The 24,183-nt window shown below is 44.5% G+C and overlaps 1 protein-coding gene across 1 annotated transcript in view; it reads left to right on the top strand.

Moving 5' to 3' along the window:
- Positions 1–24,183, top strand: part of LOC140720674 (uncharacterized) — a 189,719-nt gene that overhangs the window by 106,347 nt on the left and 59,189 nt on the right. Inside the window, 4 exon segments of the mRNA XM_073035523.1 lie at positions 3,883–4,005; positions 9,036–9,158; positions 14,548–14,670; positions 20,044–20,166. Coding sequence (XP_072891624.1) covers positions 3,883–4,005; positions 9,036–9,158; positions 14,548–14,670; positions 20,044–20,166 — 492 coding nt within the window.

Genomic DNA, 24,183 nt, shown 5'->3' with positions numbered 1-24,183 from the left:
ACTGTTTCGGTGCCGGTTGCAAATAACGAGTACTTAACTCAGACCACTAGTTAGCATGTAAATAAAAGTTCACTTGCTCAATTAACTACATTCCCACGTGATTGTCGGTATAAAGAAAGGCTGATTATTTGAAGTTGCTGAGGATTATAATGACACTTGAAAAATTAGGATGCCGGCAACCTAAGGGCAATGGCTAAAGAATTGATAAAGACAAATGGAGGCTTTCCCTTGTACATCAAATGAATCATCATTTTGCAGGCAATGATTCTCCATGCACTTCACAAGTGAGCAGCTGCTTAGCCTGCCAGAAATGTTTCCCATTCCCAGATTGTGGAAGGGGTTAAAGGTCAATCCTTGCTGCTTTAGGGCAGTTCCTTCAGTCCTTCGTATGGGACTTCATGAAGAGCTGAAGGTGTAGACCAGAAACTGAGGATTGAACAGTCCCATGAATGTTGCAATGGGAATAAAGCTGGCAGCAAAGTGAAGGTGCTCGCCCCCTCCCCAAAACACTGCTGAGTGGGGTAGATGTCCAGGAAAATATGCAAGTGTTGGAGAAACAAATACAAGTCCTTCAAAATAGCAGGGTGAGGGGTACAGTTGGGATGGCCTAGTTTGTAAATGAGAATCGGGTTTATTATCACTGACACTGTAAAATTTGTTGTTCTGTGGCAGTAGTGAAGACAAAAATACAATTAGTTTCCATTTTAAAAACAGTGCAGAACAGAAATGGGGAGATGGTGTTCATGGACTGTTTAGAAATCTGATGGTGTTGTGTTAGCTGTTAAAATGTTGAGTGTGGGTCTTCAGGCTCCTGTACCTTGCAGATGGTAGCAATGAGAAGAGGGCATTTCTTGAGTGGTGAGGCTCATTAAGGGTGGATGCCGCCTTCTTGAGGCAGCACCTTTTGAAGATTTCCTCTTTGGTATGGAGGTGTGTGATCACAACAGAGGTGGCTGAGTCTGTGACTCTGCAGCCTCTTTCGATGCTGTGCGTTGAAGCCTCCATACAACCAGTCAGAACGCTGTCCACTGTGCACCTGTAGAAATTTGCTAACCAGATCCAGAATGGCCTGGCACGAGACAGTGAACCTGGTCAGGTGTCAGATCTCTCTGGGTGACTATATCAGAGACGGTGACCACAACTCCCTGACCTTTGCCGTGGGAATAGGAATAGACAATATGGGGACATCGTGATGCAATTAGAGAGGAACTTGGGAGTGTGAATTGGGAACAAATGTACTGGGACAAAGGGGGGAAATGCATGATGGAAATGTCCAGGTTATTTAGGGAATCTTGCATGGAATTCTGGACAGACATTTTAAGGTGACAGGAGGCAAGTCTGAGGCGGAGGTCAGTTTTGATGCTGTCAGGTGGAGGTGGGGACATTACAGACATTTACAACTCGGACACATGGGTGATAGAACAATGAAGGCCTATGTGGGAGGAAAGAATTAGACCTTGGAGTAGGGTAAAGGTTTGGCAGAACATTATGGGCTGAAGGGCCTGTACTGTGCTGTAACATTCTATGCTGAAGCTGCTGACCTTTTTCACCCATTGAGGATTCTCGTGTTCTTCCGACTTCCTTGTCCTGAAATCCACAATCAGTTCCTTGCTCTTTCTGTCATTGAGTGCAAGGTTGTTGTGACCCCACTCAACCAGCTGCTCATCTCACCCCTGTACACCCCCTAACTGAGATTCTGCCAGCAGGGGTGGTGTCAACAGCAAATTTATAGCTGGTGTCTGAGCTTTGCCTGGCTTTACAGTAACGTTCAGAATGGTAGGTGAAGCACAGTTCTTGCCGTGTACCTGTGACTCTCAGGGAAGAGAAGTTATTTCCAATCGCACAGAGGCACACCAGCTTTCCATCCCCTCAGCATGCATAATTCAAAGAGGGTGATCACACAGCTTCCACAGAATCCAATCCTGGATAAGCCCCCAATGTGTAGTCCCCGGTAAGCCTCAGGCTCACTCAGCTCGCTTCCGTCTAGGGGGAGCAGACTTCGGTCTCTCCAAACTGTGTAATCAGCTTGTGTAGACGCTGTGTGATGTCCCCACCTCGCCAAATAACACACAGTACACCATATGCGATTAAATGATTACACTTTATAGATCTTACTGGAACTATGTACTTAATAGAGATACAATATAAAAGGAAAACGTAAAAGGCGCCAAACTTATCAAAGTTCAACCACTTCGTGCACAACCATTGGAGCTCAGTTAACGAAGTCTTCTTGGCACCATTCAATCCCCTCAGACCTCCTCGACCCGCCGCCTGGGACCAACAACAGTGGTCGACCAGACACTCCACACGAATCTGTCCTCGCCGAAAACACTGGGCCTCGGACTCCCGCTCGGCGTCCGTTCCGTCACCCAGCTTACAGCATCGCGCCTTCTCTGTCTAAACCCCCCACGCATTCCCCCCCAAAAGCTCACGCAACACTAGCACACAGAGACCACAAGAAAGACTAACAGCTATCCCAATAGGTTAACAAATGAATACAATTCTCCTTATCAGTAATACAACCCAAACAAGCTGCGAGAGAAAGCTCTCTCACCAGTTAACATAACAAAGAAGCATTTTTAATGTTGACGTAACAAAGAAGCCAATTTCTTAGCCTCAGCAGTAACATAGAAGGAGAAACTCCTTACACAAGTCAGATTTTTGTCTGCTATAGATCTGTTGTGGTGGCAGGAAAATGACAGCAGCTCCAGGTCCTTGCTCAGGTAGTAAATTTGAGCCATCACAATCCCTCAAAGTGCTTCATCACAGTAGATGTGAGCAATAGTTGTTGAGGTAGCTCACCCTGGTCTTGCACAAATAACCAATATAATATGTCATGAAACTTGGAGGTAAGGAGGTTTTGGGCGGACCACGTGAAAGTGAGCGACATGGAAAGGACCAGCCAAGAAACGTCTCTGGTTAGGAAGTATAGGTTGAGTACCTATTATCTCTGAAATGCCTGGGGCCTAAAGTGTTTCGGACTTAATTTTATTTTTTGGATTTTGGAATATATAATGAGATGGCTTGAGATCCCCATGCACAACTCTGAATTTGCATGCCACCAGTAAGTAGACCTTGTCTGACACTTGTACATCACACATGTACTTAATGGTGAAAATTATTGTATAGTGTTAATAATGAAATAATAATGTGTGCAGGGAAACAACAGCAACATTGGGAGAACACCTGAATCAGCTGTTGAACAACAACAACAGGCTTTCAGTCTCCACTTGCAATACTGTGTTTAGATTAAAAGATCACAGTATTTGCGTTTTACTTTGGTTTTGCTATATGTAAGGTATAAGAACAATTAGTTGTAGACTTGCAAGCACGGAAACTTCTGTAGATGTTGGCGATCTAAAGCAACACATAAAATACTGGAGGATCAACATCTATGGAAATGAATAAACAATTGATGTTTCAGGCTGAGACCCATCAAGTCTGGATAGGAAGGGAGAACGTGCCAGGATGGAGAAAGGTGGGTTGAGGGGACACTTTATGAATGGTACCTCTCCTTAAAATACCAGTAATCTCTTTAGACTCTGGAAAAGCAATTGCTGAGGGCTCGAATGCCAAATCAAAAAGCAGAGGGCTCAAAGGACAACCTTGTCTAGTTCCACGTTGGAGTTTATAGGGTTTAGAATTCTGAAGATTAATAAGGACCCGAGCGGAGGGAAATAAATAAAGTAATTTAATCCAATGAATAAAATTTGGTTGAAAATTAAATGTTTCTAAGGATGTAGAAAACCTAGGTTTTTACCAAACTTCCATAGAGTTCCTTGTGTACAAACAGGTGACTTTGGCATAATCCAGTTGCTTAAATGACACTTACACATTTAATCCTCCCAGGGTCCTGTACTAATCTGGTTTCTATTTTCTTAGGTAATAAAACCTGTGCAAGTTCTGAGTTCACATGCCGTGATGGACGTTGTTTGCCTGGAAAGCAGAAATGTGATGGGGAAGCTGACTGTGCGGATGGATCAGATGAAAGTCCAGAAGTGTGTCGTGAGTATTGAGCTGAATCTACTAGATCTGGTCATCGTCAGTCCTGTCCTGACGAAGGGTCTTGGCCTGAAACGTTGACTGTTCGTTTCCACGGATGCTGCCTGACCTGCTGAGTTTCTCCGGCTTGTTGTTCATGTTCCTTTGACCACAACATCTGCAGTGTACTTTGTGTTTACTATAATGCAAATCAGGCCGCTGTGCAAATCCATGAGGTGTGCCTGCTCCCTAACCTGAGCGGTATGATGCAAGCCCTCGCCAGCTTTGCAATGTCCAATGAATAGATTGGTTCCTAATTAGTCGCAGGTATAAGACGTGAATGAACCAGTGCACATGTTGAAGTTGCTACAGTGGACTTGATGTCGGTGTGCCATTGATGACATTCAGGTCTTTCTTCGCAGTAAGGCGCAAGGGAGTAAATGAAACCCCTTCACTGGTTTGCCCCTCCACCTGCCCTTTCAGCAACTTCTGAGTGTAGTTAATGTAAACGCGTGGGGTCTCGTTTTGCTTTGCGCATGGTTTGCTTTTTGATAACAATTGGAGCGTTAAACTTTTAAGTATTTGCCCTGAACTTGAGGCTTGCCTCACTTTTGACCTTGTAATTGTAGCTTCAAACGCGTCGCGACTGGCTCTTGAAATAAAAGGGTTGAGGCCTTGGATTTCTTGGCTGGAGTGAATATTTGTGAAATATGGGTCAGTACAGGCAGGGAGGCGGAACATGCCATTCTAGTCTAGTGTCCCACTTGTGGTGTAGCAAACCGCTACACCGTGAATGTTACCATGTTGGACTCGATTCCTGCTTCTGTTATTTGATGCCTTGAACCGCAGACCCGCCTCTGAAAGCGATTGGTCAGCGAATTGTACTAACCGTCCAATGGTAACTCTCAGTGCCACACTTCCTCCAGGGATTTTTATTGAAGCATGGCCTGTGCATAAACTTCATGCTGGCGTTTTCCCCTGAATTCCCATTTCGCGTGAAACGGCACGTAAAGTAAGAACTACCTTTTAGATTTGCCAAAAATCATTAATGACCTTCACGTTAACATTTTTGCACTCTGTACAAACAGATGCTCGGACACAACCCGCTCCCTGGGCAATTCTTTGTTGCGGAATACAATTTCTGTAGGTAAATTAGGCCATCTTCGTTCCCTTTGACTGTTTCGGTGCCGGTTGCAAATAACGAGTACTTAACTCAGACCACTAGTTAGCATGTAAATAAAAGTTCACTTGCTCAATTAACTACATTCCCACGTGATTGTCGGTATAAAGAAAGGCTGATTATTTGAAGTTGCTGAGGATTATAATGACACTTGAAAAATTAGGATGCCGGCAACCTAAGGGCAATGGCTAAAGAATTGATAAAGACAAATGGAGGCTTTCCCTTGTACATCAAATGAATCATCATTTTGCAGGCAATGATTCTCCATGCACTTCACAAGTGAGCAGCTGCTTAGCCTGCCAGAAATGTTTCCCATTCCCAGATTGTGGAAGGGGTTAAAGGTCAATCCTTGCTGCTTTAGGGCAGTTCCTTCAGTCCTTCGTATGGGACTTCATGAAGAGCTGAAGGTGTAGACCAGAAACTGAGGATTGAACAGTCCCATGAATGTTGCAATGGGAATAAAGCTGGCAGCAAAGTGAAGGTGCTCGTCCCCTCCCCAAAACACTGCTGAGTGGGGTAGATGACCAGGAAAATATGCAAGTGTTGGAGAAACAAATACAAGTCCTTCAAAATAGCAGGGTGAGGGGTACAGTTGGGATGGCCAAGTTTGTAAATGAGAATCAGGTTTATTGTCACTGACACTGTAAAATTTGTTGTTTTGTGGCAGTAGTGAAGACAAAAATACAATTAGTTTCCATTTTAAAAACAGTGCAGAACAGAAATGGGGAGATGGTGTTCATGGACTGTTTAGAAATCTGATGGTGTTGTGTTAGCTGTTAAAATGTTGAGTGTGGGTCTTCAGGCTCCTGTACCTTGCAGATGGTAGCAATGAGAAGAGGGCATTTCTTGAGTGGTGAGGCTCATTAAGGGTGGATGCCGCCTTCTTGAGGCAGCACCTTTTGAAGATTTCCTCTTTGGTATGGAGGTGTGTGATCACAACAGAGGTGGCTGAGTCTGTGACTCTGCAGCCTCTTTCGATGCTGTGCGTTGAAGCCTCCATACAACCAGTCAGAACGCTGTCCACTGTGCACCTGTAGAAATTTGCTAACCAGATCCAGAATGGCCTGGCACAAGACAGTGAACCTGGTCAGGTGTCAGATCTCTCTGGGTGACTATATCAGAGACGGTGACCACAACTCCCTGACCTTTGCCGTGGGAATAGGAATAGACAATATGGGGACATCGTGATGCAATTAGAGAGGAACTTGGGTGTGTGAATTGGGAACAAATGTACTGGGACAAAGGGGGGAAATGCATGATGGAAATGTCCAGGTTATTTACGGAATCTTGCATGGAATTCTGGACAGACATTTTAAGGTGACAGGAGGCAAGTCTGAGGCGGAGGTCAGTTTTGATGCTGTCAGGTGGAGGTGGGGACATTACAGACATTTACAACTCGGACACATGGGTGATAGAAAAATGAATGCCTATGTGGGAGGAAAGAATTAGACCTTGGAGTAGGGTAAAGGTTTGGCAGAACATTATGGGCTGAAGGGCCTGTACTGTGCTGTAACATTCTATGCTGAAGCTGCTGACCTTTTTCACCCATTGAGGATTCTCGTGTTCTTCCGACTTCCTTGTCCTGAAATCCACAATCAGTTCCTTGCTCTTTCTGTCATTGAGTGCAAGGTTGTTGTGACCCCACTCAACCAGCTGCTCATCTCACCCCTGTACACCCCCTAACTGAGATTCTGCCAGCAGGGGTGGTGTCAACAGCAAATTTATAGCTGGTGTCTGAGCTTTGCCTGGCTTTACAGTAACGTTCAGAATGGTAGGTGAAGCACAGTTCTTGCCGTGTACCTGTGACTCTCAGGGAAGAGAAGTTATTTCCAATCGCACAGAGGCACACCAGCTTTCCATCCCCTCAGCATGCATAATTCAAAGAGGGTGATCATACAGCTTCCACAGAATCCAATCCTGGATAAGCCCCCAATGTGTAGTCCCCGGTAAGCCTCAGGCTCACTCAGCTCGCTCCGTCTAGGGGGAGCAGACTTCGGTCTCTCCAAACTGTGTAATCAGCTTGTGTAGACGCTGTGTGATGTCCCCACCTCGCCAAATAACACACAGTACACCATATGCGATTAAATGATTAGACTTTATAGATCTTACTGGAACTATGTACTTAATAGAGATACAATATAAAAGGAAAACGTAAAAGGCGCCAAACTTATCAAAGTTCAACCACTTCGTGCACAACCATTGGAGCTCAGTTAACGAAGTCTTCTTGGCACCATTCAATCCCCTCAGACCTCCTCGACCCGCCGCCTGGGACCAACAACAGTGGTCGACCAGACACTCCACACGAATCTGTCCTCGCCGAAAACACTGGGCCTCGGACTCCCGCTCGGCGTCCGTTCCGTCACCCAGCTTACAGCATCGTGCCTTCTCTGTCTAAACCCCCCACGCATTCCCCCCCAAAAGCTCACGCAACACTAGCACACAGAGACCACAAGAAAGACTAACAGCTATCCCAATTGGTTAACAAATGAATACAATTCTCCTTATCAGTAATACAACCCAAACAAGCTGCGAGAGAAAGCTCTCTCACCAGTTAACATAACAAAGAAGCATTTTTAATGTTGACGTAACAAAGAAGCCAATTTCTTAGCCTCAGCAGTAACATAGAAGGAGAAACTCCTTACACAAGTCAGATTTTTGTCTGCTATAGATCTGTTGTGGTGGCAGGAAAATGACAGCAGCTCCAGGTCCTTGCTCAGGTAGTAAATTTGAGCCATCACAATCCCTCAAAGTGCTTCATCACAGTAGATGTGAGCAATAGTTGTTGAGGTAGCTCACCCTGGTCTTGCACAAATAACCAGTATAATATGTCATGAAACTTGGAGGTAAGGAGGTTTTGGGCGGACCACGTGAAAGTGAGCGACATGGAAAGGACCAGCCAAGAAACGTCTCTGGTTAGGAAGTATAGGTTGAGTACCTATTATCTCTGAAATGCCTGGGGCCTAAAGTGTTTCGGACTTAATTTTATTTTTTGGATTTTGGAATATATAATGAGATGGCTTGAGATCCCCATGCACAACTCTGAATTTGCATGCCACCAGTAAGTAGTCCTTGTCTGACACTTGTACATCACACATGTACTTAATGGTGTAAATTATTGTATAGTGTTAATAATGAAATAATAATGTGTGCAGGGAAACAACAGCAACATTGGGAGAACACCTGAATCAGCTGTTGAACAACAACAACAGGCTTTCAGTCTCCACCTGCAATATTGTGTTTTGATTAAAAGCACAGTATTTGTGTTTTACTTTGGTTTTGCTATATGTAAGGTATAAGAACAATTAGTTGTAGACTTGCAAGCACGGAAATTTCTGTAGATGTTGGCGATCTAAAGCAACACATAAAATACTGGAGGAACAGCATCTATGGAAATGAATAAACAATTGATGTTTCAGGTTGAGACCCATCAAGTCTGGATAGGAAGGGAGAATGTGCCAGGATGGAAAAAGGTGGGGTGAGGGGACACTTTATGAATGGTACCTCTCCTTCAAATACCAGTAATCTCTTTAGACTCTGGAAAAGCAATTGCTAAGGGCTCTAATGCCAAATCAAAAAGCAGAGGGCTCAAAGGACAACCTTGTCTAGTTCCACGTTGGAGTTTATAGGGTTTAGAATTCTGAAGATTAATAAGGACCCGAGCGGAGGGAAATAAATAAAGTAATTTAATCCAATGAATAAAATTTGGTCGAAAATTAAATTTTTCTAAGGATGTAGAAAACCTAGGTTTTTACCAAACTTCCATAGAGTTCCTTGTGTATAAACAGGTGACTTTGGCATAATCCAGTTGCTTAAAGAACACTTACATGTTTAATCCTCCCAGGGTCTTGTACTAATCTGGATTCTATTTTATTAGGTAATAAAACCTGTGGTAGTTCTGAGTTCACATGCCGTGATGGACGTTGTGTGGCTGGAAAGTGGAAATGCGATGGGGATGCTGACTGTGCAGATGGATCAGATGAAAGTCCAGAAGTGTGTCGTGAGTATTGAGCTGAATCTACTAGATCTGGGGATGTAGTCATAGTCAACTCTGGATTAAGAGGTCTGGAATTTCAACTACTTGGGTTAGTGCTTCTGCTCTAAGTCGGTTCATGAAACTCAATTCTAATACATTTGGGGATTCTCAATTGGAACAGGATACTTTATTGCCAAAGAATTAAATGTTGGCAATGCTTGTACACTTCTATCATTATGGGTGTTTAAAACTAGATCAGTTGCTCATGTGACCTTCAGCAGCATGTATTTACTGGGCCATTATACTGCAAATCAACAAGCACAACAAGCTGGAGGGACTCAGCTGGTAAGGCAACATCCGTAGAAACGAGTAGTCAACGTTTCGGGCCGAGACCCTTCGTCAGTCCTGTCCTGACGAAGGGTCTCGGCCTGAAACATTGACTGTTCGTTTCCACGGATGCTGCCTGACCTGCTGAGTTTCTCCGGCTTGTTGTTCATGTTCCTTTGACCACAACATCTGCAGTGTACTTTGTGTTTACTGTAATGCAAATCAGGCTGCTGTGCAAATCCATGAGGTGTGCCTGCTCCCTAACCTGAGCGGTATGATGCAAGCCCTCGCCAGCGTTGCGATGTCCAATGAATAGATTGGGTTCCTAATTAGTCGCAGGTATAAGACGTGAATGAACCAGTGCACATGTTGAAGATGCGACAGTGGACTTGATGTCGGTGTGCCATTGATGACATTCAGGTCTTTCTTCGCAGTAAGGCGCAAGGGAGTAAATGAAACCCCTTCACTGGTTTGCCCCTCCACCTGCCCTTTCAGCAACTTCTGAGTGTAGTTAATGTAAACGCGTGGGGTTTCGTTTTGCTTTGTGCATGGTTTGCTTTTTGATAACAATAGATGGCTCAATTGGAGCGTTAAACTTTTAAGTATTTGCCCTGAACTTGAGGCTTGCCTCACATTTGACCTTGTAATTGTAGCTTCAAACGCGTCGCGACTGTCTCTTGAAATAAAAGGGTTGAGGCCTTAGATTTCTTGGCTGGAGTGAATATTTGTGAAATATGGGTCAGTACAGGCAGGGAGGCGGAACATGCCATTCTAGTCTAGTGTCCCACTTGTGGTGTAGCAAACCGCTACACAGTGAAGGTTACTGTGTTGGACTCGATTCCCGCTTCTGTTATTTGATGCCTTGAACCGCAGACCCGCCTCTGAAAGCGATTGGTCAGTGAATTGTACTAACCGTCCAATGGTAACTCTCGGTGCCACACTTCCTCCAGGGATTTTTATTGAAGCATGGCCTGTGTATAAACTTCATGCTGGCGTTATCCCCTGAAATCCCATTTCGCGTGAAACGGCACTTAAAGTAAGAACTACATTTTAGATTTGCCAAAAATCATTAATGACCTTCACGTTAACATTTTGTACTCTGTACAAACAGATGCTCGGACACAACCCACTGCCTGGGCAATTCTTTGTTGCGGAATACAATTTCTGTAGGTAAATTAGGCCATCTTCATTCCCTTTGACTGTTTCAGTGCCGGTTGCAAATAACGAGTACTTAACTCAGACCACTAGTTAGCATGTAAATAAAAGTTCACTTGCTCAATTAACTACATTCCCACGTGATTGTCGGTATAAAGAAAGGCTGATTATTTGAAGTTGCTGAGGATTATAATGACACTTGAAAAATTAGGATGCCGGCAACCTAAGGCCAATGGCTAAAGAATTGATAAAGACAAATGGAGGCTTTCCCTTGTACATCAAATGAATCATCATTTTGCAGGCAATGATTCTCCATGCACTTCACAAGTGAGCAGCTGCTTAGCCTGCCAGAAATGTTTCCCATTCCCAGATTGTGGAAGGGGTTAAAGGTCAATCCTTGCTGTTTTAGGGCAGTTCCTTCAGTCCTTCGTATGGGACTTCATGAAGAGCTGAAGGTGTAGACCAGAAACTGAGGATTGAACAATCCCATGAATGTTGCAATGGGAATAAAGCTGGCAGCAAAGTGAAGGTGCTCGCCCCCTCCCCAAAACACTGCTGAGTTGGGTAGATGACCAGGAAAATATGCAAGTGTTGGAGAAACTATACAAGTCCTTCAAAATAGCAGGGTGACGGGTACAGTTGGGATGGCCAAGTTTGTAAATGAGAATCGGGTATATTATCACTGACACTGTAAAATCTGTTGTTTTGTGGCAGTAGTGAAGACAAAAATACAGTGAGTTACCATTTTAAAAACAGTGCAAAACAGAAATGGGGAGATGGTGTTCATGGACTCTTTAGAATTCTGATGGTGGTGTGTTAGCTGTTAAAATGTTGAGTGTGGGTCTTCAGGCTCCTGTACCTTGCAGATGGTAGCAATGAGAACAGGGCATTTCTTGAGTGGTGAGGCTCCTTAAGGGTGGATGCTGCTTTCTTGAGGCAGCACCTTTTGAAGATTTCCTCTTTGGTAGGGAGGTGTGTGATCATAACGGAGCTGGCTGAGCTTGTGACTCTCTGCAGCCTCTTTCGATGCTGTGCGTTGAAGCCTCCATACAACCAGTCAGAACGCTGTCCACTGTGCACCTGTAGAAATTTGCTAACCAGATCCAGAATGGCCTGGCACGAGACAGTGAACCTGGTCAGGTGTCAGATCTCTCTGGGTGACTATATCAGAGACGGTGACCACAACTCCCTGACCTTTGCCGTGGGAATAGGAATAGACAATATGGGGACATCGTGATGCAATTAGAGAGGAACGTGGGAGTGTGAATTGGGAACAGATGTACTGCGACAAAGAGGGAATGCAGGATGGAAATGTGCAGGTTATTTTGGGAATACTTGCATGGAATTCTGGACAGACATTTTAAGGTGACAGGAGGCAAGTCTGGGGGGGTGGTCAGTTTTTATGCTGTCAGGTGGAGGTGGGAACATTACAGACATTTACGACTCTTGGACACATGGGTGATAGAACAATGAAGGCCTATGTGGGCGGAAAGAATTAGACCTTGGAGTAGGGTGAAGGTTTGGCAGAACATTATGGGCTGAAGGGCCTGTTCTGTGCTGTAACATTCTATGCTGAAGCTGCTGATCTTTTTCACCCATTGAGGATTCTCGTGTTCTTCCGACTTCCTTGTCCTGAAATCCACAATCAGTTCCTTGCTCTTTCTGTCATTGAGTGCAAGGTTGTTGTGACCCCACTCAACCAGCTGCTCATCTCACCCCTGTACACCCCCTAACTGGGATTCTACCAGCAGCGGTTTTGTCAACAGGAAATTTATAGCTGTTGTCTGAGATTTGCCTGGCTTTACAGTAACGTTCAGAATGGTAGGTGAAGCACAGTCCTTGACGTGTACCTGTGATTATCAGGGAAGAGAAGTTATTTCCAATCGCACAGAGGCACACCAGCTTTCCATACCCGCAGCATGCATAATTTAAAGAGGGCGATCACACAGCTTCCACAGAATCCAATCCTGGATAAGCCCCCACAGTGTAGTCCCCGGTAAGCCTCAGGCTCACTCAGCTCGCTACCGTCTAGGGGGAGCAGCCTTCGGCCCCACCAAACTGGGTAATCAGCTTGTGTAGATGCTGTGTGATGTCCCCGCCTCGCCCAAAAACACACAGTACACCATATGCGATTAAATGATTACACTTTATATATCTTACTGGAACTATGTACTTAATAGAGGTACAATATAAAAGGAAAACGTAAAAGGCGCAAAACTTATCAAAGTTCAACCACTTCGTGCACAACCGTTGGAGCTCAGTTAACGAAGTCTTCTTGGCACCATTCAATCCCCTCAGACCTCCTCGACCCGCCGCCTGGGACCAACAACAGTGGTCGACCAGATGCTCCACACGAATCTGTCCTCGCCGAAAACACTGGGCCTCGGACTCCTGCTCGACGTCCGTTCCGTCGCTCAGCTTACAGCATCGCGCCTTCTCTCTCTAAATCCCCCCACGTCTTCCCCCACCAAAAGCTCACGCAACACTAGCACACAGAGACCACAAGAAAGACTAACAGCTATCCCAATAGGTTAACAAATGAATACAATTCTCCTTATCAGTAATACAAACCAAACAAGCTGTGAGAGAAAGCTCTCTCACCAGTTAACATAACAAAGAAGCATTTTTAATGTTGACGTAACAAAGAAGCCATTTTATTAGCCTCAGCAGTAACATAGAAGGAGAAACTCCTTACACAAGTCAGATTTTTGTCTGCTATAGATCTGTTGTGGTGGCGGGCAAATTACAACAGCTCCAGGTTCTTGTTCAGGTAGTGAATTTGAGCCATCACTATCCCTCAAAGTGCTTCATCACAGTAGATGTGAGCAATAGTTGTTGAGGTAGCTCACCCTGGTCTTGCACAAATAACCAGTATAATATGTCATAAAACTTGGAGGTCGTAAGGAGGTTTTGGGCGGACCACGTGAAAGTGAGCGACATGGAAAGGACCAGCCAAGAAACGTCTCTGGTTAGGAAGTACAGGTTGAGTACCTATTATCTCTGAAATGCCTGGGGCCTAAAGTGTTTCGGACTTAATTTTATTTTTTGGATTTTGGAATATATAATGAGATGGCTTGAGATCCCCATGCACAACTCTGAATTTGCATGCCACCAGTAAGTAGTCCTTGTCTGACACTTGTACATCACACATGTACTTAATGGTGAAAATTATTGTATACTGTTAATAATGAAATTATAATGTGTGCAGGGAAACAACAGCAACATTGGGAGAACACCTGAATCAGCTGTTGAACAACAACAACAGGCTTTCAGTCTCCACCTGCAATACTGTGTTTAGATTAAAAGATCACAGTATTTGTGTTTTACTTTGGTTTTGCTATATGTAAGGTATAAGAACAATTAGTTGTAGACTTGCAAGCACGGAAATTTCTGTAGATGTTGGCGATCTAAAGCAACACATAAAATACTGGAGGAACAGCATCTATGGAAATGAATAAACAATTGATGTTTCAGGCTGAGACCCTTCAAGTCTGGATAGGAAGGGAGAACGTGCCAGGATGGTAAAAGGTGGGGTGAGGGGACACTTTATGAATGGTACCTCTCCTTAAAATACCAGTAATCTCTTTAGACTCTGGAAAAGCAACTGCTGAGGGCTCTAATGCCAAATCAAAAAGCAGAGGGCTCAAAGGACAACTTTGTCTAGTTCCACGTTGGAGTTTATAGGGTTTAGAATTCTGAAGATTAATAAGGACCTGAGCGGAGGGAAATAAATAAAGTAATTTAATCCAATGAATAAAATTTGGTCCAAATTTAATTTTTCTAAGGATGTAGAAAACCTAGGTTTTTACCAAACTTCCATAGAGTTCCTTGTGTACAAACAGGTGACTTTGGCATAATCCAGTTGCTTAAAGAACACTTACACGTTTAATCTTCCCAGGGTCTTGTACTAATCTGGATTCTATTTTCTTAGGTAATAAAACCTGTGGTAGCTCTCAGTTCACATGCCGTGATGGACGTTGTGTGACTGGAAAGCGGAAATGTGATGGGGTTGCTGACTGTGCAGATGGATCAGATGAAAGTCCAGAAGTGTGTCGTGAGTATTGAGCTGAATCTACTAGATATGGGGATGTAGTGATAGTCAACTCTGGATTAAGAGGTCTGGAATTTCAACTACTTGGGTTAGTGTTTCTGCTCTAAGTTGGTTCATGAAACTCAGGTCTAATACATTTGGGGATTCTCAATTGGAACAGGATAATTTATTGCCAAAAAATTAAATGTTGGCAATGCTTGTGCACTTCTATCATTATGGGTGTTTAAAATTAGATTAGTTGTTCATGTGACCTTCAGCAGCATGTCTTTTTTGGGCCATTATACTGCAAATCAACAAGCACAACAAGCTGGAGGGACTCAGTTGGTCAGGCAACATCCGCGGAAACGAGTAGTCAACGTTTCGGGCCGAGACCCTTCGTCAGTCCTGTCCTGACGAAGGTTCTCGTCCCGAAACGTTGACTGTTCGTTTCCACGGATGCTGCCCGACCTGCTGAGTTTCTCCGGCTTGTTGTTCATGTTCCTTTGACCACAACATCTGCAGTGTACTTTGTGTTTACTGTAATGCAAATCAGGCTGCTGTGCAAATCCATGAGGTGTGCCTGCTCCCTAACCTGAGCGGTATGATGCAAGCCCTCGCCAGCGTTGCGATGTCCAATGAATAGATTGGTTCCTAATTAGTCACAGGTATAAGACGTGAATGAACCAGTGCACATGTTGAAGATGCGACAGTGGACTTGATGTCGGTGTGCCATTGATCACATTCAGGTCTTTCTTCGCAGTAAGGCGCAAGGGAGTAAATGAAACCCCTTCACTGGTTTGCCCCTCCACCTGCCTTTTCAGCAACTTCTGAGTGTAGTTAATGTAAAAGCGTGGGGTCTCGTTTTGCTTTGTGCATGGTTTGCTTTTTGATAACAATAGATGGCTCAATTGGAGCGTTAAACTTTTAAGTATTTGCCCTGAACGTGAGGCTTGCCTCACTTTTGACCTTGTAATTGTAGCTTCAAACGCGTCGCGACTGTCTCTTGAAATAAAAGGGTTGAGGCCTTAGATTTCTTGGCTGGAGTGAATATTTGTGAAATATGGGTCAGTACAGGCTGGGAGGCGGAACATGCCATTCTAGTCTAGTGTCCCACTTGTGGTGTAGCAAACCGCTACACCGTGAAGGTTACCGTGTTGGACTCGATTCCTGCTTCTGTTATTTGATGCCTTGAACCATAGCCCCGCCTCTGAAAGCGATTGGTCAGCGAATTGTACTAACTGTCCAATGGTAACTCTCGGTGCCGCACTTCCTCCAGGGATTTTTATTGAAGCATGGCCTGTGCATAAACTTCATGCTGGCGTTTTCCCCTGAATTCCCATTTCGCGTGAAACGGCACTTAAAGTAAGAACTACCTTTTAGATTTGCCAAAAATCATTAATGACCTTCACGTTAACATTTTTGCACTGTGTACAAACAGACCCTCAGACACAACCCGCTCCCTGGGCAATTCTTTGTTGCGGAATACAATTGCTGTAGATAAATTAGGCCATCTTCGTTCCCTTTGACTGTTTAGGTGCTGGTTGCAAATAACGAGTACTTAACTCAGACCACTAGTTAGCATGTAAATAAAAGTTCACTTGCTCAATTAACTATATTCCCGCGTGATTGTCGGTATAAAGAAAGGCTGATTATTTGAAGTTGCTGAGGATTATAATGACACTTGAAAGATTAGGATGCCGGCAACCTAAGGCCAATGGCTAAAGAATTGATAAAGACAAATGGAGGCTTTCCCTTGTACATCAAATGATTCATCATTTTGCAGGCAATGATTCTCCGTGCACTTCACAAGTGAGCAGCTGCTTAGCCTGCCAGAAATGTTTCCCATTCCCAGATTGTGGAAGGGGTTAAAGGTCAATCCTTGCTGCTTTAGGGCAGTTCCTTCAGTCCTTCGTATGGGACTTCATGAAGAGCTGAAGGTGTAGACCAGAAACTGAGGATTGAACAGTCCCATGAATGTTGCAATGGGAATAAAGCTGGCAGCAAAGTGAAGGTGCTCGCCCCCTCCCCAAAACACTGCTGAGTGGGGTAGATGACCAGGAAAATATGCAAGTGTTGGAGAAACAAATACAAGTCCTTCAAAATAGCAGGGTGAGGGGTACAGTTGGGATGGCCTAGTTTGTAAATGAGAATCGGGTTTATTATCACTGACACTGTAAAATCTGTTGTTCTGTGGCAATAGTGAAGTCAAAAATACAGTGAGTTACCATTTAAAAACAGTGCAGAACAGAAATGGGGAGATGGTGTTCATGGACTGTTTAGAAATCTGATGGTGGTGTGTTAGTTGTTAAAATGTTGAGTGTGGGTCTTCAGGCTCCTGTACCTTGCAGATGGTAGCAATGAGAAGAGGGCATTTCTTGAGTGGTGAGGCTCCTTAAGGGTGGATGCTGCCTTCTTGAGGCAGCACCTTTTGAAGATTTCCTCTTTGGTAGGGAGGTGTGTGATCACAACAGAGGTGGCTGAGTCTGCGACTGTGCAGCCTCTTTCGATGCTGTGCATTGAAGCCTCCATACAACCAGTCAGAACGCTGTCCACTGTGCACCTGTAGAAATTTGCTAACCAGATCCAGAATGGCCTGGCACGAGACAGTGAACCTGGTCAGGTGTCAGATCTCTCTGGGTGACTATATCAGAGACGGTGACCACAACTCCCTGACCTTTGGCGTAGGAATAGGAATAGACAATATGGGGACATCGTGATGCAATTAGAGAGGAACTTGGGAGTGTGAATTGGGAACAAATGCACTGGGAGAAAAGGGGAAATGCATGATGGAAATGTCCAGGTTATTTAGGGAATCTTGCATGGAATTCTGGACAGACATTTTAAGGTGACAGGAGGCAAGTCTGGTGGGGAGGTCAGTTTTTATGCTGTCAGGTGGAAGTGGGGACATTACAGACATTTACGACTCTTGGACACATGGGTGATAGAACAATGAAGGCCTATGTGGGAGGAAAGAATTAGACCTTGGAGTAGGGTAAAGGTTTGGCAGAACATTATGGGCTGATGGGCCTGTACTGTGCTGTAACATTCTATGCTGAAGCTGTTGACCTTTTTCACCCATTGAGGATTCTCGTTTTCTTCCGACTTCCTTGTCCTGAAATCTACAATCAGTTCCTTGCTCTTTCTGTCATTGAGTGCAAGGTTGTTGTGACCCCACTCAACCAGCTGCTCATCTCACCCCTGTACACCCCCTAACTGGGATTCTACCAGGAGGGGTGGTGTCAACAGCAAATTTGTCTGAGCTTTGCCTGGCTTTACAGTAACGTGCAGAATGGTAGGTGAAGCACAGTCCTTGCCGTGTACCTGTGATTATCAGGGAAGAGAAGTTATTTCCAATCGCTCAGAGGCACACCAGCTTTCCATCCCCTCAGCATGCATAATTCAAAGAGGGTGATCACACAGCTTCCACAGAATCCAATCCTGGATAAGCCCCCACAGTGTAGTCCCCGGTAAGCCTCAGGCTCACTCAGCTCGCTTCCGTCTAGGGGGAGCAGACTTCGGCCTCTCCAAACTGGGTAATCAGCTTGTGTAGATGCTGTGTGATGTCCCCACCACGCCAAATAACAGACAGTACACCATATGCGATTAAATGATTAGACTTTATAGATCTTACTGGAACTATGTACTTAATAGAGATACAATATAAAAGGAAAACGTAAAAGGCGCCAAACTTATCAAAGTTCAACCACTTCGTGCACAACCGTTGGAGCTCAGTTAACAAACTCTTCTTGGCACCATTCAATCCCCTTCAGACCTCCTCGACTCGTTGCCTGGGACCAACAACAGTAGTCGACCAGACACTCCACACGAATCTGTCCTCACTGAAAACACTGGGCCTCGGACTCCCGCTCGGTGTCCGTTCTGTCGCCCAGCTTACAGCATCGCGCCTTCTCTGTCTAAACCCCCCACGCCTTCCCCCCAAAAGCTCACGCAACACTAGCTCACAGAGACCACAAGAAAGACTAACAGCTATCCCAATTGGTTAACAAATGAATACAATTCTCGTTATCAGTAATACAACCCAAACAAGCTGCGAGAGAAAGCTCTCTCACCAGTTAACATAACAAAGAAGCATTTTTAATGTTGACGTAACAAAGAAGCCAATTTCTTAGACTCAGCAGTAACATAGAAGGAGAAACTCCTTACACAAGTCAGATTTTTGTCTTCTATAGATCTGTTCTGGTGGCAGGAAAATGACAGCAGCTCCAGGTCCTTGCTCAGGTAGTAAATTTGAGCCATCACTATCCCTCAAAGTGCTTCATCACAGTAGATGTGAGCAATAGTTGTTGAGGTAGCTCACCCTGGTCTTGCACAAATAACCAATATAATATGTAATGAAACTTGGAGGTAAGGAGGTTTTGGGCGGACCACGTGAAAGTGAGCGACATGGAAAGAACCAGCCAAGAAACGTCTCTGGTTAGGAAGTACAGGTTGAGAACCCATTATCTCTGAAATGCCTGGGCCTAAAGTGTATTGGACTTAATTTTATTTTTTGGATTTTGGAATATATAATGAGATGGCTTGAGATCCCCATGCACAACTCTGAATTTGCATGCCACCAGTAAGTAGTCCTTGTCTGACACTTGTACATCACACATGTACTTAATGGTGAAAATTATTGTATAGTGTTAATAATGAAATTATAATGTGTGCAGGGAAACAACAGCAACATTGGGAGAACACCTGAATCAGCTGTTGAACAACAACAACAGGCTTTCAGTCTCCACCTGCAATACTGTGTTTAGATTAAAAGATCACAGTATTTGTGTTTTACTTTGGTTTTGCTATATGTAAGGTATAAGAACAATTAGTTGTAGACTTGCAAGCACGGAAAATTCTGTAGATGTTGGCGATCTAAAGCAACACATAAAATACTGGAGGAACAGCATCTATGGAAATGAATAAACAATTGATGTTTCAGGCTGAGACCCTTCAAGTCTGGATAGGAAGGGAGAACATGCCAGGATGGAAAAAGGTGGGGTGAGGGGACACTTTATGAATGATACCTCTCCTTCAAATACCAGTAATCTCTTTAGACTCTGGAAAAGCAATTGCTAAGGGCTCTAATGCCAAATCAAAAAGCAGAGGGCTCAAAAGACAACCTTGTCTAGTTCCACGTTGGAGTTTATAGGGTTTAGAATTCTGAAGATTAATAAGGACCTGATCAGAGGGAAATAAATAAAGTAATTTAATCCAATGAATAAAATTTGGTCGAAAATTAAATGTTTCTAAGGATGTAGAAAACCTAGGTTTTTACCAAACTTCCATAGAGTTCCTTGTGTACAAACAGGTGACTTTGGCATAATCCAGTTGCTTAAAGAACACTTACATGTTTAATCCTCCCAGGGTCTTGTACTAATCTGGATTCTATTTTCTTAGGTAATAAAACCTGTGGTAGTTCTCAGTTCACATGCCGTGATGGACGTTGTGTGGCTGGAAAGTGGAAATGCGATGGGGATGCTGACTGTGCAGATGGATCAGATGAAAGTCCAGAAGTGTGTCGTGAGTATTGAGCTGAATCTACTAGATCTGGGGATGTAGTCATAGTCAACTCTGGATTAAGAGGTCTGGAATTTCAACTACTTGGGTTAGTGCTTCTGCTCTAAGTCGGTTCATGAAACTCAATTCTAATACATTTGGGGATTCTCAATTGGAACAGGATACTTTATTGCCAAAGAATTAAATGTTGGCAATGCTTGTACACTTCTATCATTATGAGTGTTTAAAACTAGATTAGTTGCTCATGTGACCTTCAGCAGCATGTCTTTTGTGGGCCATTATACTGCAAATCAACAAGCACAACAAGCTGTACGGTCTCAGCTGGTAAGGCAACATCCGTAGAAACGAGTAGTCAACGTTTCGGGCCGAGACCCTTCGTCAGTCCTGTCCTGACGAAGGGTCTCGGCCTGAAACGTTGACTCTTCGTTTCCACGGATGCTGCCTGACCTGCTGAGTTTCTCCGGCTTGTTGTTCATGTTCCTTTGACCACAACATCTGCAGTGTACTTTGTGTTTACTGTAATGCAAATCAGGCTGCTGTGCAAATCCATGAGGTGTGCCTGCTCCCTAACCTGAGCGGTATGATGCAAGCCCTCGCCAGCGTTGCGATGTCCAATGAATAGATTGGGTTCCTAATTAGTCGCAGGTATAAGACGTGAATGAACCAGTGCACATGTTGAAGTTGCTACAGTGGACTTGAAGTAGGTGTGCCATTGATCACATTCAGGTCTTTCTTCGCAGTAAGGCGCAAGGGAGTAAATGAAACCCCTTCACTGGTTTGCCCCTCCACCTGCCTTTTCAGCAACTTCTGAGTGTAGTTAATGTAAACGCGTGAGGTCTCGTTTTGCTTTGTGCATGGTTTGCTTTTTGATAACAATAGATGGCTCAATTGGAGCGTTAAACTTTTAAGTATTTGCCCTGAACGTGAGGCTTGCCTCACTTTTGACCTTGTAATTGTAGCTTCAAACGCGTCGCGACTGTCTCTTGAAATAAAAGGGTTGAGGCCTTAGATTTCTTGGCTGGAGTGAATATTTGTGAAATATGGGTCAGTACAGGCTGGGAGGCGGAACATGCCATTCTAGTCTAGTGTCCCACTTGTGGTGTAGCAAACCGCTACACAGTGAAGGTTACAGTGTTGGAGTCGATTCCTGCTTCTGTTATTTGATGCCTTGAACTGCAGACCCGCCTCTGAAAGCGATTGGTCAGTGAATTGTACTAACCGTCCAATGGTAACTCTCGGTGCCACACTTCCTCCAGGGATTTTTATTGAAGCATGGCCTGTGCATAAACTTCATGCTGGCGTTTTCCCCTGAATTCCCATTTCGCGTGAAACGGCACTTAAAGTAAGAACTATATTTTAGATTTGCCAAAAATCATTAATGACCTTCACGTTAACATTTTGTACTCTGTACAAACAGATGCTCGGACACAACCCACTGCCTGGGCAATTCTTTGTTGCGGAATACAATTTCTGTAGGTAAATTAGGCCATCTTCGTTCCCTTTGACTGTTTCAGTGCCGTTTGCAAATAACGAGTACTTAACTCAGACCACTAGTTAGCATGTAAATAAAAGTTCACTTGCTCAATTAACTACATTCCCGCGTGATTGTCGGTATAAAGAAAGGCTGATTATTTGAAGTTGCTGAGGATTATAATGACACTTGAAAAATTAGGATGCCGGCAACCTAAGGGCAATGGCTAAAGAATTGATAAAGACAAATGGAGGCTTTCCCTTGTACATCAAATGAATCATCATTTTGCGGGCAATGATTCTCCATGCACTTCACAAGTGAGCAGCTGCTTAGCCTGCCAGAAATGTTCCCCATTCCCAGATTGTGGAAGGGGTTAAAGGTCAATCTTTGCTGCTTTAGGGCAGTTCCTTCAGTCCTTCGTATGGGACTTCATGAAGAGCTGAAGGTGTAGACCAGAAACTGAGGATTGAACAGTCCCATGAATGTTGCAATGGGAATAAAGCTGGCAGCAAAGTGAAGGGGCTCGCCCCCTCCCCAAAACACTGCTGAGTGGGGTAGATGACCAGGAAAATATGCAAGTGTTGGAGAAACAAATACAAGTCCTTCAAAATAGCAGGGTGAGGGGTACAGTTGGGATGGCCAAGTTTGTAAATGAGAATCGGGTTTATTATCACTGACACTGTAAAATCTGTTGTTCTGTGGCAGTAGTAAAGACAAAAAAACTGAGTTACCATTTTAAAAACAGTGCAGAACAGAAATGGGGAGATGGTGTTAATGGACTCTTTAGAAATCTGATGGTGGTGTGTTAGCTGTTAAAATGTTGAGTGTGGGTCTTCAGGCTCCTGTACCTTGCAGATGGTAGCAATGAGAAGAGGGCATTTCTTGAGTGGTGAGGCTCATTAAGGGTGGATGCCGCCTTCTTGAGGCAGCACCTTTTGAAGATTTCCTCTTTGGTATGGAGGTGTGTGATCACAACAGAGGTGGCTGAGTCTGTGACTCTGCAGCCTCTTTCGATGCTGTGCGTTGAAGCCTCCATACAACCAGTCAGAACGCTGTCCACTGTGCACCTGTAGAAATTTGCTAACCAGATCCAGAATGGCCTGGCACAAGACAGTGAACCTGGTCAGGTGTCAGATCTCTCTGGGTGACTATATCAGAGACGGTGACCACAACTCCCTGACCTTTGCCGTGGGAATAGGAATAGACAATATGGGGACATCGTGATGCAATTAGAGAGGAACTTGGGAGTGTGAATTGGGAACAAATGTACTGGGACAAAGGGGGGAAATGCATGATGGAAATGTCCAGGTTATTTACGGAATCTTGCATGGAATTCTGGACAGACATTTTAAGGTGACAGGAGGCAAGTCTGAGGCGGAGGTCAGTTTTGATGCTGTCAGGTGGAGGTGGGGACATTACAGACATTTACAACTCGGACACATGGGTGATAGAACAATGAATGCCTATGTGGGAGGAAAGAATTAGACCTTGGAGTAGGGTAAAGGTTTGGCAGAACATTATGGGCTGAAGGGCCTGTACTGTGCTGTAACATTCTATGCTGAAGCTGCTGACCTTTTTCACCCATTGAGGATTCTCGTGTTCTTCCGACTTCCTTGTCCTGAAATCCACAATCAGTTCCTTGCTCTTACTGTCATTGAGTGCAAGGTTGTTGTGACCTCACTCAATCAGCTGCCCCATTTAACCCCTGTATACCCCCTAACTGAGATTCTGCCAGCAGGGGTGGTGTCAACAGCAAATTTATAGCTGGTGTCTGAGCTTTGCCTGGCTTTACAGTAACGTGCAGAATGGTAGGTGAAGCACAGTCCTTGCCGTATACCTGTGATTATCCGGGAAGAGAAGTTATTTCCAATCGCTCAGAGGCACACCAGCTTTCCATCCCCTCAGCATGCAAGAGGGTGATCACACAGCTTCCACAGAATCCAATCCTGGATAAGCCCCCACAGTGTAGTCCCCGGTAAGCCTCAGGCTCACTCAGCTCGCTCCGTCTAGGGGGAGCAGACTTCGGTCTCTCCAAACTGTGTAATCAGCTTGTGTAGACGCTATGTGATGTCCCCACCTCGCCAAATAACACACAGTACACCATATGCGATTAAATGATTAGACTTTATAGATCTTACTGGAACTATGTACTTAATAGAGATACAATATAAAAGGAAAACGTAAAAGGCGCCAAACTTATCAAAGTTCAACCACTTCGTGCACAACCATTGGAGCTCAGTTAACGAAGTCTTCTTGGCACCATTCAATCCCCTCAGACCTCCTCGACCCGCCGCCTGGGACCAACAACAGTGGTCGACCAGACACTCCACACGAATCTGTCCTCGCCGAAAACACTGGGCCTCGGACTCCCGCTCGGCGTCCGTTCCGTCACCCAGCTTACAGCATCGCGCCTTCTCTCTCTAAATCCCCCCACGTCTTCCCCCACCAAAAGCTCACGTAACACTAGCTCACAGAGACCAAAGAAAGACTAACAGCTATCCCAATTGGTTAACAAATGAATACAATTCTCCTTATCAGTAATACAACCC

The sequence above is a fragment of the Hemitrygon akajei genome, chromosome 2, assembly GCF_048418815.1.
Source record: "Hemitrygon akajei chromosome 2, sHemAka1.3, whole genome shotgun sequence".
NCBI lineage: Eukaryota > Metazoa > Chordata > Chondrichthyes > Myliobatiformes > Dasyatidae > Hemitrygon > Hemitrygon akajei.
The sequence above is the reverse complement of the archived record's forward strand: the minus strand, read 5'-3'. Positions and strand labels throughout refer to the sequence as shown.